Source organism: Corella eumyota, chromosome 7 (assembly GCF_963082875.1).
Source record: "Corella eumyota chromosome 7, kaCorEumy4.1, whole genome shotgun sequence".
NCBI lineage: Eukaryota > Metazoa > Chordata > Ascidiacea > Phlebobranchia > Corellidae > Corella > Corella eumyota.
Genome location: NC_137496.1, coordinates 5820274 through 5837932, shown reverse-complemented (window position 1 = coordinate 5837932; position 17659 = coordinate 5820274). Strand labels below are relative to the sequence as shown.

Here is a 17659-nt window from a genome sequence, read left to right as displayed (position 1 = left end):
AGAAATAGAAAACATCTCATATTGTGCAAGGGTTTACCTTAGTAAAGGCAATTAAAAGTTATATATACTTCAGTACAATTTAAGTATTTCTTACCACTTAATTCCATTTTTTAAATTGATGGCCAGTGATACATCTAATAAACAAGCTTCCAGTTCAAGATATTACATAACCGTTTGCATATGCTTACATAACTTTTCATATCTTGCCAAAATGCATTTTAATTGCTGCTCTAAAAAGCCAAAAAAAAACAAGTTAATCTAACGTCCACCTGTGCAGTAATAACGTCTTATCTTAGCCGAGCGGCTATCTAGATTCGGCCACGCGTTATCGATTAGCGATCACGTGACTTAGAAAGGGCCGGTTGGTTTAGAGGCCGGATTTAAGGTGTACAGGTGACGTAGTTGATAAGAAAATGCTTTTGCTATCTCCGGTTAATTGTTTTGTTTTGACCCGCGTTTTACTACGAAGTTGTTTTGTTTTCCCTTATCGGCTAAGTGATTCAAATATAAGCGCGCGAATTTCAAGTCAGAATCATTCATTCTAAGTCAAGTTTCAACTGAACAGTTAGTCAGAAAGTTTCAAAGTATCGAATTTTAATACAAAGTACAGACAGACTTTTTGGGAATGGCATTCTCAGAGTTGCAATATAACTCTCAGCATTGTGCTGTTGGCAATCACCAAATGCAATCATCTATGTATTTTCCCACAATAAACAACGGCTACCAGGCTCCGACACATAATCAAGGACCTCCACAACCACAGCAGTGGTATCAGGACCACAACGCCAATGAAGGATACCCCGGTTACAATATGACAGGCCACAGACAACAGAACATGATTCCTAACTACCATCAGCAACAGAATTCGAGAATGTGGAACCAAAACCAGCAGAGATGCGACGTTTTTGGTGCGAACAACGAATACATGATGCAAAGCAACCCGCACCAGGTAGCGTACAGACAGCGCATCAACAGCGCCGCAAGCGACGGCTGTCCAACACAACAACCTAACCAGTGGATGTCGGCACCGAGTCCAAACACGTGGTCGCCTAACAGCAACGCACCGCGATCCAGACAAGCAAGGTAAGCCTTTTAAATATTTAAACGCTCGACCCTGGTTGTTTAACCACAATGTTGCAACTAAATTATGCTTATTTCTTTATTTTTAGTTTTACGGACAACCCTGGTCATGTGACTCCCGACAATTTATTTCACCCCGCTCCCCAGTACAACCCGGCACCGCCAACAATGGGGGCTTTCCCGAATCAGCACCAAACAACTGGAATCAGTAACTCGTACATGGGCGTTCAGTCCCCTGGGTCGTCAAATTCGAATTCACCCCCACTCTTACCACTTGGGGCTCTGGAAACCACACTCCCAAATACAAATATCCAGCAGGTGGGATTTTAGACCCTTTTAATTTTAAATTTCAATAAATTTCGTTAAGTTTTAAATTTTAAAAAGTATCCCCTTTATGTTTTTAGAGCTCTCTTCCTGTTCAACCAATACCCCAGTCTGGCAAGGCGAGCGACTGGGAATTAGACTGCATGGGCGTGTCGATGAAACTGGCCAATCAGGATCTTTGGAAGAAGTTCGAAAACGTGTCAATCGAAATGGTTATTAGCAAGCATGGACGGTAAATCTACTTAATGTTTAAAAATTTACATATTGTATGTCGGTTTATGTATAGCAAAAACCGTTATCTGGTATATAGCTTAATCTGTTACACTACAACAGTAAAAAAGTGTACTAACCTAACTTATTTTAGACTATAACTAACTAAACACATAGGCACATCTTATACCTGGCAAAGTAATATTGTCGTAGTATCAGTGTCTGCTGTACGTGCACGAACTAAATGTGGTTACTGTTTTAGGCGTATGTTTCCTATACTTGATTATGAACTAAGTGGCTTAGATCCGAACAAACTTTACAACGTCTTTCTTGACTTTGTGCTTGCGAACAACTACGTGTGGAAATACGTGTAAGTGTTTTTACTTGTTACGTAACAATTAATATCATAGATATAAAAAATATGATTTTTGTGTAGCGTGTACATTCATTATAAAGTAGTTTTAATTTACTTTTTTATTTAGAAATCAATCTTGGAATGCCACCGGTTTAGCCTCGAGTGAAGAGCCCGGGTTTCACCCAGGGCAACGAGTATACCTTCACCCCGAATCTCCGGCCCCAGGAGACGTATGGAACAAAAAGGGAGCCAGTTTTAACAAAATGAAGCTGAGTAATCATTTGCACAACGAAAAAGAAAAGGTAGTTACAAACGTTTGGCGTTAAAATGAAATATTTTTTCTTCTTTAGTATACGTTTTTGTTGGTTAAATTAGCCTAACCTAAAATAGTCGACTGCACAACTTAAAAAAGGGTTAATGTTGCTTTCTCGAAACCTTTCGCAGGTTTAAGCACAAATTATTGCAATACTACTTTACTAGCATGTCATATCCTCCTTGTCTAATACCATTTTTTGCAGATTATCACCCTTCGTACCTTGCATAAATACCAACCCCGGCTTCATATCGTCGAAGTCGATCGAATGAATCCCAATTTCCAGAGCAATCTTAGGACTTTCGTGGTCCCTAAAACTACATTTATGAGTGTGACTCTATATCACGATACTGATGTAAGTGAAATACATTAGCTATCTTGCATATTAGCGTCCTGTAATCGAGGATAAACAACTAGATACAAATAAACCGTAAAATTTTATACCAAAACATGCTTTTAAGTATTGTAAGACAGTCTTTATTGGATATAACTACTTATACGTTTGTTTATAAAAATTAAAGATTAGTTTATTGATTTTTTTTTAGGTTGCTCAATTAAAAATTAACTTGAATCCGTTCGCAAGATCTTTTCGCGACAAAACAATAAGGTAAGGAAATTTAACTTTTAACAGATGTTACTATTTAAAAAAAGCGCTTTATATTGTTTGTTTTTCCTTAAATTTTTTAAATTACTGTATTTAAAACTGTGTTTGATTTTTTCTTAAACAGTTAAACACTTACTCTAAAAAATTTTAAAAATGTTAAACTTTGTAATTTTAGCATTTCGTCGAAATCTCACGACGGCAACAGCTCTTCCAACTCTTCCACAATGTCGCAAACCCCGTCCCCTCTCACTCCCTGTGACGACAACGACACGTCACAGACGAGTGACGTCAGCAGAAGTCCCAATCAGATCGTCAAAACCGAAAATCCGGTCAATGTAATGGACCTGGAGCGAGCGAAGCAGTTTCTGAACAAGCAGCTAAGCGTGATGTCTCAATTAGTTCAGAAAAGTGAAGAACTTGAAAGAAATTCGCAGCGAAATAGTGGTTAGTTATTCTTTATATTAAATGATGTGTCAATCCTAAAAATAAACGTATTTTAACTGGTGCAAAAGCTATTTTAGTTGAAAAAAAAGCAACCATTGACTGTAAATTAGTATTGTTCTTTTTTTGTATATATCTTTATCCTCGATATGAGAAGGTCGAATGCGCGACTTAAACATAGAGTAACAACTGTTACTCAGACCCAGTCTTGAGTTGCCTTTAGCAGTTTGGGATAATATATAAATTATAATTGCACGATATTTATGCTGCTGGTTGAGTGCTGGCTCAACAAGAGTTCATACTGTTTATAGCGCCTTACTCAAGGGCGTTACAGCACTAGAGCTGTGGGAATTGAACCCACGACCTCATGTGGTGTAACAATTGTTCCTATTTCATTTTTGTTATCTAAAAATATTTTACTACTGTTCAGGTAAGACACCAGTCAATCACAACAACAACAACACAAACAGTTTGTTTCAACCCGCTACCAATCAAAATGGTGTAAAAAGCGAAACGTTGGAAGAGCTTTTGAAAGCTCCGACTGTGCACCATCTTCCGCCAGGTGGCAAACAGAAAAAGGAAGCCAGTAAATCGAACGGCTCAACCATCGTAAGTTAATTCCTCGTTTCTTAATTTTAAATAATTCTATTATGTAGATTTTAAAGTAAGATGCTATGATCTCTACAATAAATAGGGATAATGTATCTTTGACAGGGTATTTTATTTTTAATAATATATTTATTTAGTTTAATTTTTTTTCAGGCTGACTACCAGTTGTTGAACGTCGATCGCTGCTTTCCACCAAACGCTATAGCACCACTCAGCAAAAGTTTGCCGTTCGACCTTGAAACACTAAAATCGAAGTTAAACTCAGCGGGTTAGTTTCTATCTTTGAATCTAGTGTTTGTGTTTAAATCTATATTTAAAGGAGCCTAATGGACAATATATATCCATGTTGATCTCATTTGACGGCCTGTAAAATCAATAAAACCGAATAAAACATACCGTATAGCTATCGCCTTAGTATTTAAACAACCAAATGAAGATTTAAAACAAGTTATATTTATTTTAACAACTGCATCTTTTGTAGATATTTATATTGATAAAACATGTATAATAAAACGATTATTTAATTTCTTAATATTTGTACACAGGTCTTAAAAAGGAAGGTTTGCCAACTTTTTACGAATGTAGTTACTATAGAGAACAAGCGGCAGCCGAAGCCTCGAAGCGCCAATCAAGCGAAAAAAACGGTAAACTATTTTTTTTTTTTTAATTTTAAATGAGATTTTATCAAATATACGTTTTACCGAAAAAAAAAGCCCTAAAACACCATTTTACCGACAATGAAACATTTTCTATTTGCCCCATAAAACCCTAACCCTTCAAAAGGACTTTGATTTCCCAAAAAAATGTTGACCTAAATTTAGTTAAAAGTCGTTTTGGTTTTTGGCAGAATGCCATTCGGTCAAAAGGTTTTCGGCAATATGAGCTAGTAACTTGTTTTTTGTAGTTTCCTATTGCACTCAGTATAAAATAATTGGATTAATAATATGAATTTTTTGTTTTGCAGGTTCACCGACTTCTGTTCCTGTAGTTTACGTTCCGTCGATAAATTCCCAAAGCAACTCTGCAACTGTCTCCCCCAACAACAACTCCCAACTCGCCGCCGCCGTGCCCAATAGCAACGTGACGTCATTCTACGTTCCTCCTGCTGCCCCAGTGACGTCACACGCGCCCGCGCAGTTGACTCCGGAGAAGACGGACGCACCCAATTTTCTTCTTCCGACTCTCTCGCCCGGATGCCTTCGCGACATTTTTCAAGGCGATGAATTTCAAACGCTGCCCGAAGATGTGACGTCATCGAAGAGAAAGCACTGCATGAGTGAGTTCGATGACGTAGACGATGACGTTTTCCTGGGTTCGCCGCAGGATTTTGACTTCATAGGTTCCCAGGCTAAACGAAGCTGCTTCACCAATATTTAATAATCTTTAGCTAAATTTGTAATTTTTATTCACATTTTTTTCCAAAAAGTTCACCCAGTGCCTTTTATTGCCTTTTTTACTATTTGTTTTTTGCGTGTTTTTCTTGATAGGATAATTTCGTATTTTTTCGTATTGTGATTTTATAACGTTTTGTGTTGTGAATATTATCGCTCAATACAACACAAAAATGACGCAAAACTGTTTAAGTTGAATTTAATGATTATGGTTTTTTAAAAAACCAAACTGCAATCAAATTTAGGTTATTAAACGAATTATACGAACTTAGAATTCGAGTCGTGAAGCTCCATAGAAATAAAAAATAATAATTACAGAAGGCTACAGGAACGCTTCAATGATTACGCATGGAAACTTTAAAAAAAAGTAATTATGCATTCCTAAAAAAATGTTTCTACCAAGTTGCAATTGTTTTTTAGTCTTGTGCCCTTAGCATAAGTGCAGCACGTTGCTCTAAACCCAGCAGTACTTTAACAGTTTGCTGGTTTTAAGCTTTTTCAGTAGATTTACAGTGTAGCAGTTAAGTGTAAACGGTGTTATAGCAAATCTTTGGTAGTGTTTTTTTTTTAGTGTTTTTGCAAGTTTATTAAGCAAAATGCGTCCAGCATTTATTTTTGTTTTTAAAGTTAGTAGGTAAAGCGGTGTACTTCGGTTTTTACTAAATAAGGAATATCGCTTCATCTTCATAAACATTAAGGCAAGGTTCATATGCAAGTTAAATTATAAGAACAACTTGTGACTTATGGTATTCCTATACAAATATACGTTATTGCCTGACTTAACTATGTTAATTTAATTCAAGTCCAATCGTAGAGAGTTTTTTAAAACAGTATAAGGTTGTAAATTGTAAATTGAATTTGCAATAAGGAACAAATGTATATTATTTTAAGAATAACTTTAATCAGGTCGACCTTTCCACCTTTTAAAAGTGTTTGGTTTTTTAGTTTTTTTGCCGATGTAGTTTTAAATTGAACTTCGCACAATCTTGATAGAAGAGTTATCACCAATATAGCAAGATAATTACAAACTTCATATTGCTATTGTTTTATATAAGAGAAATGATAATATTTTTTACATTTCCGTTTTTTCAATTTTTTGACCTTTTTATTACTTTTCAGTATTAGTTACATTATTAAAGTTTCGCAATCAAATTTTTTAATTGGCTTACGCTTTTGTAAAATGATATCATAGCCAAATGTAAAAACGCCTCTATTTTACTCGTGCAAAGAGCTTTTTATCAAGAATTTTCAAGCTTTATGTAAGTTATCAAACTGCTATAAATATCAAATATCAATTTTTGTAAAAAGGGGCGATATACAAAGCAGTTTTATATTTTTATATTAAACTAACATCTTAACCCGACCAAACATTGGATAGAAAAGAAGTAATCAAAATCAGAAAAAAAAGGGCGGAGCAAAATCTTGGATTTCAGGAATCGATTCTAGGCAGCTATTCGGTCGTCGTGTTGTCAAAATACGTTCTATTCTTGCTGAAAGCAAAGATACCCGGTATTTAAAGTTTAAAGGGACAGTGCAGACCGCATTTTAGTCTTTACGTATTATTGTATACCATAAAGTCGTACACGTATTAAATATATTTTAGTTTTTGATTTTTTAAGGTTTGTTATTATAATTAATGTATAATTTACAAAATTTAAATATAAGTAAATGTTGACTTATATTACTTTTAGGTCAATATTAGTTTCTGATTAAACTCTTAACAGAAGCCGAAAAAAGCAAACACAATCTAAGAAGCTAGAAGCATTTGACTCGCAAGGTAACTAGTTAAATAACTAATAACTTCGTCATAAATCAATTAAATAAAAATACTTTTGAAAGATTGATTAATAACCTGAGAGTAAGTACAGGTTGAAAGCCTGTTTGATTTATTATTTTATTGTGGTTTTCTATTGATAGTTCGACGAAATAGCGCATTAGGTATAAAGCAAATACATTATATTTACGTTGCAATTGAAAATTAAATACGTTCTAATACGTAAAGAATATAGACCCATTAAAACCACCTTGCCGACTTAAGTTATAAATTTAGTTTTCGTTATTTATTATCCTATAGCGAAATCAGGGCATAAAAATCTACAAAATAGAAACTTAGTTCGGGCAATATAATGTGTTATGTTTTTACGTGTAGAGGTGTCAATATATAAAGCTGTATTTTATAGTACATGGTATTTGAGTGAGGTTGTGATAATATATAGCCGCTTGTAGAGATATGTGTATTTATTGACCCGTGCCTAAAAGTTAGCGCTGACAATGTTCTTATTGAAAGATTTCTGTAATATGTAACACAGAGAATAAAAAGAACTTATTAAAAATCTGCAAAGGACTAGTCATGAGTAGTAGTGTACTAACGAACTTATAAAATTAGGAATTTAATATAAGAATTAGGAAAATTAATACAGGTGTCTTTTAATGCCCATTTAAAAACAAACTATTCAATTATTTGTAATTATCATTTTTAAACAAAGAAAGGTTTGGGCTATCAGCTATTGTCCGATATTGGCAATTGTTTTGGGCAGCCTTAGTTCAAGCTATACTTACAAACAGCTTATAGAAAAAATGTTTAAATAGTTAAAAAAAAGGCCCAATTTGAATTTGAAATCGGCTAGATTAGGTTAACTATGTCTAGTTAACTATAGTTTAAAAAAATTAAACTGTTTATTGTAATTTGAACATTAAATATGCCTAAACGATTTAACCATATATATAGTTTTTTTGATTTTTAACTACAGTTATATTTTTAAACTGTTGTTTTTTCAAATACTTTGTAGCAAATTAAGTTTAAACTGTGTTAATGTTTCGTTAATTAGCATAGCATAGATAATACCAAAAATAATGGCTTCCAAATTGGAATTACGGTAAGTCAATTTGTAACATTTCTAAAAACGAATTGAATTATGTAAACACCAACTAATACATCAAACCAATAACTAAGACAACAAATTGGTCAAAAAATGTCGCAAACACATCTGCAAAAGTGTTTTTGGATTATTAGAATATAAAAAGGCCGTGTGTTTTGACAATAATTATTGCCTTTCGAACATAAGCTCTCCCGTTACAATACGAAACAACTAATCCTTCAATATAGAAACCGTAGTAGAAAGCACATGTAATCCTACACTAAACACCCTAGGGTAACTAGGCGAGGGCCATTATACTGTTTCGCTTACCCAAAACACGACAACGTGTGTAATCCGTAATCCATCTGTGTTATTCCAAAACTATCTCGCTCAAAGTAAGATATGGCACGTCTTGTTGAATTTTATAACGTCACTTATGTACGGTAGTAGGAAATCGTATAATTTTTGTTATATGGCATTAAGAGTGTTGTTGTCGTACCGTGATTCGCATAAAAACAAATTTTTGTTATAAATATTTTTGCCAATTTGAAAATGTCCGTATTGTTGTTTAAACTTTAAACATGGGTTTTAAGAGCGTAAATTTTTGATGTAGTAAATTGAATAATTTTAAATTTGGGCCATTCTTTAACCATGTCGCCAACAAAAGGCCAAATTACTATTACATATAGTCCAAATGCTTGCTTTTTTTGCTTATTTTTAACGTAAAATAATTAATTTTTAACTGAAATTTAGGTTGTTTACTAAAACCGCAAATAACACAACAACAAAAAATTTGTTGTCTAAAATTTTTTTTTCTTATTAACAGAATCGATTTGGGGCCAAAAGTAGTCGGGGAATTCACTGGAGAACCCAAGCCCAGCTCAAACCAGCTCCAGCGCCCCAACCTTTCACCCGAGCGCCGAGTAAAAAGCACAGGTTCGAAACCCAACCCCGGCGGTTTGGACGACAGCATGCCTGCCCGTGTAAAAATCGACGAAACGAGGGTGGAGAAGTCACCCCGAAAGCTGCGGGAGCCGAAATTAGGGGGCGAAGTCGCCCCAAAAACTATCTTGCGGAATAAAGACACCCCGACATCGAAATCGAGGGTCGCAATAAGGGAAGGAGAGAAGGCGGCGCAAAATAGAACGACCCCAGCTGTAACAATCCCGAGTCCCCTACGTGGAGATCTAGACAGTCCACTTAAGCCATTCAAGTAAGTAGTTAACATTTATTTAACATTGCAACGGGAACGATCCGAGAGGCCTTTTGTTCGAATCGCACCAATGCCACTTTTTTTGTTTTTAATTTTAAAAAATACTACCGTACTATAGTAACATATAAGTATAGTTGCAGTTGTTTTTGACATCGGATTACATGAATTACTGTCATAACCGAAAACCACCTTTCAAATAGACGTTTAACCGAAAACCAAGTGCCTGTAAACTCAAAAAAAAATGTTCACCTATATTTCGGTAAAATATAGTTTTCGAAATTTTGGTTTTCGGGTAAATGTTCATTCGGTCAAATGGATTTCGGTAATATGGGCAGATAACAAATTGCTGTTTACAGAATCGCAACAATTCCTTACTTTTCTAAACTAAGAACCGGCAGCGTGGTGTAGTGGTAAGAACACTTGTTACACCACACATGAGGTTGTGGGTTCAATCCCCACTGATCTCATGCTGTAGCGCCCTTGAGTAAGGTGCTATAAATGGTATAAACTCCTGCTGAGCCAGCACTTAATCAGCAGTATAATTATCGGGCAATTATAATCTATATAATATCCCAAACTGCTAAAGGCAACTCGAGACCGGGTCGGAGTAACTTTTGTTACTCTATGTTTAAGTCGCGCATTCGACTTTCCCACATCGAGGATAAGAATATATACAAAAAAATTAACTTTAAAATAATACACAGGTACAGGTCTGGCCGCCAAGGTATGCGCAGTTCTTTAATGCGCCTAACAACCCCAGCGACAACAAGTCAATCCGTGCGATCTGAAGATAGAAAAACAACCTTGGATCAAAAAATAGGGACGAAAGCGCTCAAAGAACTGTTTGATGCCATTGGGGTAGGAACGAGAATGTTGGAGTTTAAGGACATGTTAGAGGTAAATTTTTTTATTTTAATAAAGTTCGTAGAGCTAACTGCAGCTTTTACTTTACAGCTTAAGCGTAATGTGAATTTTATCGTCCCTTACCCTAACCATTGGTATTAAGTAACATGTATAATATATTGGTTTACTGTAGTTTCTATTTCTATAAATACAAGGGAAAGTTATGCGGAAATTAGAGTATCCCTAAATAACACCGAAATACGATCGATCGAATTGAAATTTGCCTGTAAACCAAAACTTCGAAAACAACATTTTAACAAAATTTAGGTCAACATCTATTTAAAAATTAAAGGGCATTTTTAAGAGGCAAGAATGGCTTATAAAGAATGTTTGATAAAATGGCGTTTTCGGTCAAATGGTTATCGGTCATTTGTCAGTATTTTTAAGATATAACTTAAACCTTAAAGTGCGGGCTTACAATTTTCGTCCATTTCAACACTTTTAAATAAATACACTAATAATATTTTACTAAATATAACCCAGAAAAAATTATATTTTTATTTCTTATACATTTGTTGTACTTCAAATTAAAAAAAACGCTTCGAAAAAATGCTTACTAAATCGCTTGGCCTAACTACCAATCCTATATATTTAGATTAAAGTTGCTGTGGGTATGGCACGTCACGTGAGCCACTTAATATTAGAGGACCTCGACACGTTCGAAAAAGTAATAGAGGAGCTTTCTCTGGTGTGGAAAATCAATCGAGTCGACTTGGATTTGTTAGAATATCTTTTAACCAAAGTTGGGATGTTTGAGAGATTTTCAGCCGACATAGAGAAATACAAAAGCCTGGTAAACTATCATGAACTGTCAGCGTCAAGTGAAAGAGAGGTTACCACAATTATCGGTTCTCTCCACAATCTACTACAAGGTATTTCTAGGATTAAATTCTATTTTAATATTTCTTTTGTAATTTTATTTTAGTGTATCAATTTTCAATATTAACAACATACCCTTAATTTGTTAGAATTTTTCAAATACAGCCTACCTAATTAAAAATACTTAAAAAGTAACAACTGACTTATATAACATGGCTAAATTTTGCTTTTAAAAGTTTGTTTTCTACAAAAAACATTAAAAAAAAGTACAACAAACGGCTCAGAAAGGGCAAAATGAGGTTATTTTCTTTGTCTGCTAGCATATGAACTTACGACAATGACGTCGTGCGTCACGTGACTCGCGAGCGTAGAGATTTTCCCTATTCAGAACATTTACCTTCAAATCCCGATATCTCAAAAACTACTTGACCAATTTTAAAAATAATGGTATCCTCGTGCAAATTAAAAAATTCCAACATAATTAAAAAAAGAAACTCTGCGATCACACCATCTCTTTCACAAAATATTTTTGACTAAAGATTTCTTGTGTGCTAAACGTTAATTGTATTTTTAGGGGCGGAAGAATCGAGTGGAACTTACACCACGATGTGTTTTCTACATTACGGTGACGTGTACAACTTTAGTAGAGCAAGATTGTCGTGCATGAAACAGGATTTGGCCTCACTACTGTCAATTCACCAAACACAGGTAACATATTGCGAGACAAACACTATGCTAAATAGACATTTCTCTGGACAATTTAGCATTTTTACACCCATTGTTTGTTTATTTTTAATTTTTTTTCGGTTAAGTTGTCTCCAAGTTAAGTTTTCTCTAAATTGAGATGTTCAGGGTTGAGTTGTTTTCGGGCTGGGTTCTTTGGAATTTAGTAGTGTGTAGATTGAGATCCCCAAAGTTGAGTTGTCTTCGGGCCTGATAAAGTGGTAGACATGTTTATTAAATGACTACTTTATAAAAGAGCTGAAAATGCCTTATAAAAAGGGAATTCGGTTGCAATAGTGGGAACCAAACCTAGAATCTTAATTGTTTAAATTGCTGCCGCAAAAAATATTTTTAAACGTATTATATTCGAGTATTAACCGAACTATATTATATTTGCGATTCAATATGTAAAAATACTAATAACCCACATAGATATGTGTGCATGTTATATGTATTTCAGTTTAAAGGCATTACGTGAGTAATCGACTGGTATTAAGTTAATAACTTACATTTTTGTAGCTAACTTACCTTGCCAAGGTCGCAACCAACGGCAGTGGTTACGTCACTGTTTTCCAAATGCCGTGTTCCGTAAGCAAAAAACTGGTGCTGTACGCTCGCAAGAACCATGATGTCTTGATGTCTATTGGGTTGAAGGGAATACAAATAACAGGTTAGTAGCTCTATTACATAAGTTATTATTTTTTGCCGTTTTTGTTTCGCTTACTGATTACAGCATTTTTCCTTTTATACATTTTTTTCCATATCACTCTAAGGTTAAAGGTTTTAAATATTTATTGGAAAAGGGTGTTCTGTTATGACGTGTTTAAGCTATCTGTGAACGCCGGGCTCGAGGGCGAATAGTGTGGCAATGGTGCGGCTCGAACCCGAAACCTTTCGGCGTTTTAGCACTCTAATTAAGGGCGCCAGGCCACGGAAGCAATGGTAATCGAACCAATGACCTCGTGTTGTGAATCCAAGAGTGGTAGGCACTACAATTTTTGGAGTTAGAATTATAACTTAATTGACCATTTTCCATATCACCTTAGAATAGGTTCTAAGTTTTATTGAAAACGGGTTTGGATTTGTAACGTGTTTGTTTAAGTTATCTGTAAATGCTTGAGTTTAGGGCTAAAAAAGTTGCATTGGTGCGGCTCGAACCCGTAACCTTTTGGCTATTGCTATGACCAGCCCAAAACCTTTTTTTTTTTTTTTTTTTTTTTTTCATATCATCCTAAGGTGATGGGTTTAAATTTTTTATTGGGGAAGGGTGTGCTGTTATGACGTGTTTTGAGCTATTCGTAAACGCCGGGCTCAAAGGCGAATAGTGTGACGTTGGGGCGGCTCGAACCGAAACCCTTTGGCTCGTAGTCCAACGCCATGACCGGTTCGCCACACTACCGGACTTAAAACCTTATTACACTATTTACCACCAGCGGTTTTACATTTTATCTTAAAAGCGCCGCTTAGCGGATTTTTAAAATTAAAAATCTAATTTACGCCAGGTTCGGACGGTTTGCGATATACACAGAGCATGGGATATTTACAGGACAAAATACCTGTAAGTACGCAGACTGCGACAGACGACATCAGAATATCGAGCAGGAATGCAAAAACAGCTCCAACCATGTCAACATTTCCACCACTTGGTCAAAGGAGCAGATCGAATGTGATTCGACCAAGTTTACGACGTAAGTTAATTAACATATACTGTTCTTTTTGTTCGATTATTATCATATCACCAAAAACGGTTTTAAAGGGAAACTCAACAGAAAAATAAGGCCAGGCTATATGTTTTTTTTGAACTGTTCTGAGTTTAAAACTGTAATTAAAAATATTTTTGTGTCTGTATTAAGCCTGGTTCGATGTTTTAAACTTCGACGGCAAACCCTTTATGACGTCACCGGGTTGTACGCGAATTTGTTAGCTATACGTTATGATGCGGTCATAAGCTGTTTTTAAAGTGGTACGAGTTTTCTAAAAAAGTTAAACTATTATAAAAACGTTTATAAGCTTCCCTAAGGATGGTCCTACACTACACAAGTGTTTTTATTCGTTAAGATGCAACAAAAAAAATGTATGCCTATTATAAAACTTGTTCTATTTCTAGATTTTTGATTAAAGTTTTAAACTTAGTACATTTCACAAAAACATAATAGCTGGCCTTATTTTTTTGTTGAGTTCCCCTTTAACGTATAGAAGTTTGACCGAAACCATATGCCCGAAAATGGCAGTTTCGGATTTGAAAATGGCAGTTTCGGATTTGAAAATGGGGGGTTCGAAAAGTCTCAATTTGGAATAGTTTTTAACATAATACCCTAAGTGTTACAGTTATATTAAATAAACTATATGTCCATGTTGTTTTTAATTTTTTTGTAATAATATTATAAAAAAAAAACTTTGCTTTACTGCCTGAGGTTCTGTGTTCGATCCCTACTGATTTTAAGCCGAAAAGCCTCTTTAGGCCTAATAACGAAAGCAAACTTTTGCTGGGCCCTTAAAAAACGATTTACTATTTTATCATTGGTCATTTATATTCTGGAATATCCAAAACTGCCAAAGACAATTGAAGGCTGGGCCGAATTAACAGATGTTACTTTATATATCTTGACACACATAGAAAAAGTAACTACAATAAATTCAATATTCTTAGTTGCACCAAAAATCCGATAAATAATTATCTTGTTTTATTGTAGCCGAAAAATCCGCTAGAAGCAGCGTCGCGTCTTTAGCCCGCACTGCGCATTCAAGTGACGTCATCCACCTACCCGGGGCAGACACAGCCCTTGCTCTGGCCCCTCGCAAAATTGAGTCCCCTCTTGACTTGAACGAGATGGACCCTAATGAAGCTAAATTTGAGAGGCGAGTCAGGCTTATGAGGTCGACTTTAACCCAACTTTCTAAACCTGAAAGTGAAGAATTGGTCAACGTTTTATTAGAACAGGTAAACCAGAAGATTATTAATTTACCATTGAAATTCTTCAGAAATTTAACAATTTAATGTCAGATTTTATCATGATTTTTTTGTATATACTTTTTTTATTTTTTTTGTGTAGATCTTTATCTCGATGTGGGAAAGTCAAATGCGCGACCTAAACATAGAGTAACATCAATTACTTCGACCCAGTCTTGAGTTGCCTTAAGCAGTTTGGGATATTATAGAGATTATAATTGTCCGGTAATTATGCTGCTGATTAAGTGCTGGCTCAGCAGGAGTTTATACCGTTTATAACGCTTACTCAAGGGAGATACAGCATGAAAGCAGTGGGGATTGAACCCACGACATAATGGTGGTGTAGCAAGTGTTCTTACCACTATACTATGCTGCCGATTTTATTGACTTGAATCGATTTTTACTATAAAACCCATTCTTTAGTTATAGCAGGGTACGAATTAACGTTTAAAAAACAATTCGCTAAAATGAGGTCGCATTTTTAGAGTAATTATTAGGTTTAAGTCATAATCTTTGTTTTTTTGTAACACTTGACGCGCTGGCATTTTTAAAATGTAACGTATTGTTAAACAATCGTTAAGAATATTTTGCACGAAAAACGAAACATTTTTAATTCTTTTAAGGCTGTGTTATGCATTTAAAAAATTGCGCAACAACTGAACGATCTCGGGAGCGAAATTTACGCATTGCCAAAACATGGAAAGTTATTGTTATTAAATGCCCTATAGTAACCTACATTTACGCAGGATTATGATGATGTAATTAAATTAGTGTGAAACCGGTGTAAAATAGATCCTAAAAATATACACGAGAGTTTTATCACTGCCTGAACCTTTTTTTGTTGATTCGCTATTTCTAATATATTTGTAAAAAACGATTCGCTAATTAAAAAAAACGATTCGCTTTTAGCGAATAGCGACCCGTTATTTCGTTCCCTGGTTATAGTAACAGTATATCATCTTGTTTTTAACTTAAAGACCAGAGTAATTATTGAAAAACTACATTAAATGGTAACCTATTAATTGCAGAACTATATCGCAACAAAAGTGTTTTTTTAATACGTAATTTTCGTTAATGCATTCTACTATGTTGGTATATGCCCATATAACAAAATACCATTCGACCAAATGAACATTTACCAAAAAAACAAAATTGAAAAAAGCCACCATTTACGAAAATTTATAACATTTAAAAATACAAATGTCTATTCGGTAAAACGGTGTTTGTAAAATACAAGTAAAACACGCCTTAGCAATTCTTAACTTGTTGTAAATTATTTTCTTTGAAAGATTGAAAAACTACACAAGAGCATAGTCTCGCTTAAAAAAGATCTCAAGGACAAAACCCGCGAGCTTAATGCCAGTCAGAACTTTGTGTCAAAAGCTGAGATGGAAATTAAAAACATGGAAATGCGCTTGGAAGCAAAGGCCCACCAAATAAGCGAAACTAATCAACACTTGTTAAAGGTATTAATTTTTGTATTTTTTGAAGAATGGTATATATATTTTTTTTGTATATATCTTTATCCTCGATGTGGGAAAGTCGAATGCGCGACTTAAACATAGAGTAACATCAGTTACTTCGACCCAGTGTCGAGTTGCCTGTGAGAGTTTGGGATATTATAGATTATAATTGCTCGATGATTATGCTGCTGATTAAGTGCTGGCTCAGCAGGAGTTCGTACCATTTACAGCGACTTATTTAAGGGCGCTACAGCATGAGCTCAGTGGGGATTGAACCAACCAAAACTCTGTCGACTGGTTTTGGGCTTGGTAGAATTAAGCCCTCTGCTTGTTGGTGGCTTTGCAACTAAAAAGCAGTAGAAATCGAACCCATGATTTTGTGTTTGATGCGGCCTTATATTGTCCTACTTAGTTTTGATGTTAAAAGGCCGACTTTACGGCCTAAATATAACGCAAAATTTGTTACCTCGATCGAACTTCGAGTTGGCTTTGAAAGTTTAAAATATTAATAGTTACTTTTGCCTGATAATTGATCTGCTGATCGGTTTTTGGCTCAGCATAAGTTTGTACCGTTTTTTTCGCCTTATTTTAGAAGGCTGTAGAGTAAAAGTTGTAAGCATTGAACCCCGGACTTTATAGTAAAGTCAAGTGTTTTAACCACTACACCGCGCCACTGGCTTGAGATAACAACTTTGCATATTTTTCAGAGAGTTAAAAAACTGATGAGCGAAAACACTCGATTGAAAGACGACGCTCAACGGATGGACGCCGAGTTAGACATCCATAGGCAAATTGAGAAGGATAGTCGCTTTGGAAATATGATCAGAGCTTCGCGCTTAAGTAGATTGCAAACCGCAATAATTTAGAAAAAGCTCAAATTTAGTACTGAATTTTTTATTTCTGTAGTTTTTTTAAATATGATTCTCGAAATAAATTTTGTACCGTTTTTTGAGTGCCAACAAAAATTGTTCTTATACATATTTAATAAACTATCTTGTTATACGATTTAAGTGCTTTGTTTTAAATGAGAAAGTAGACAAGGTTTGCTTGCAATGTTTTCCTTGTAGGAAAGCTACAATAATCAAATTTTATGTAGAGGTATTAGCTGCTATCAACACTTTTATTTATATCTGTTTAATTCGCACATCTATATAAATATATTTATTTTGTATATATCTTTATCCTCGATGTGGTAAAGTCGAATGCGAGACTTAAACATAGAGTAACAAATGTTACTCCGACCCAGTCTCGAGTTGCCTTTAGCAGATTGGGTCATTATATAGATTGTAATTGCCCGATAATTATGCTGCTAATTAAGTGCTGGCTCAGCACAAGTTCATGCCGTTTATAGCACCTTACTCGAGGACACTACAGCATGAGATCAGTGGGGATTGGATCCACGA

At 35.0% G+C, this 17659-nt stretch overlaps 2 protein-coding genes across 3 annotated transcripts; both read left to right on the top strand.

The window, feature by feature from the left end:
* The first annotated feature begins 625 nt into the window (after nt 1–625).
* On the top strand, nt 626–5313 carry LOC145760166 (uncharacterized). The gene is made up of 12 exons (XM_082574046.1): nt 626–1083; nt 1170–1398; nt 1485–1636; nt 1877–1984; nt 2097–2271; nt 2488–2637; nt 2828–2889; nt 3062–3330; nt 3758–3936; nt 4090–4204; nt 4497–4580; nt 4901–5313. The coding sequence occupies exons 1-12, from the start codon at nt 626–628 to the stop codon at nt 5311–5313; spliced, it is 2394 nt and encodes a 797-aa protein (XP_082430172.1).
* A 2802-nt stretch (nt 5314–8115) lies between these two features.
* LOC145759645 (uncharacterized) lies at nt 8116–17261 on the top strand. Of its 2 annotated transcripts, none has more exons than XM_082573492.1 (10): nt 8116–8203; nt 9012–9398; nt 10103–10295; nt 10897–11173; nt 11695–11828; nt 12363–12513; nt 13346–13531; nt 14537–14784; nt 16083–16259; nt 16964–17261. In XM_082573492.1, the coding sequence occupies exons 1-10, from the start codon at nt 8181–8183 to the stop codon at nt 17120–17122; spliced, it is 1935 nt and encodes a 644-aa protein (XP_082429618.1). In that variant the 5' UTR covers nt 8116–8180; the 3' UTR covers nt 17123–17261. The 2 variants fall into 2 exon arrangements, with proteins under 2 accessions (XP_082429618.1, XP_082429617.1); XM_082573491.1 differs by having other exon boundaries at nt 13346–13552.
* Nucleotides 17262–17659: the final 398 nt, after the last annotated feature.

Bases quoted from the DNA above. Each gene is read 5' to 3' on its own strand.
- LOC145760166 (XM_082574046.1), top strand. From the start codon at position 626: ATGGCATTCTCAGAGTTGCAATATAACTCTCAGCATTGTGCTGTTGGC. The intron at 1,985-2,096 runs GTAAGTGTTTTT...TTTTTTATTTAG, and splicing joins AACTACGTGTGGAAATACGT to AAATCAATCTTGGAATGCCA. The intron at 2,272-2,487 runs GTAGTTACAAAC...CATTTTTTGCAG, and splicing joins TGCACAACGAAAAAGAAAAG to ATTATCACCCTTCGTACCTT.
- LOC145759645 (XM_082573491.1), top strand. From the start codon at position 8,181: ATGGCTTCCAAATTGGAATTACG. The intron at 12,514-13,345 runs GTTAGTAGCTCT...AATTTACGCCAG, and splicing joins GAAGGGAATACAAATAACAG to GTTCGGACGGTTTGCGATAT. The intron at 14,785-16,082 runs GTAAACCAGAAG...TTTCTTTGAAAG, and splicing joins TCAACGTTTTATTAGAACAG to ATTGAAAAACTACACAAGAG.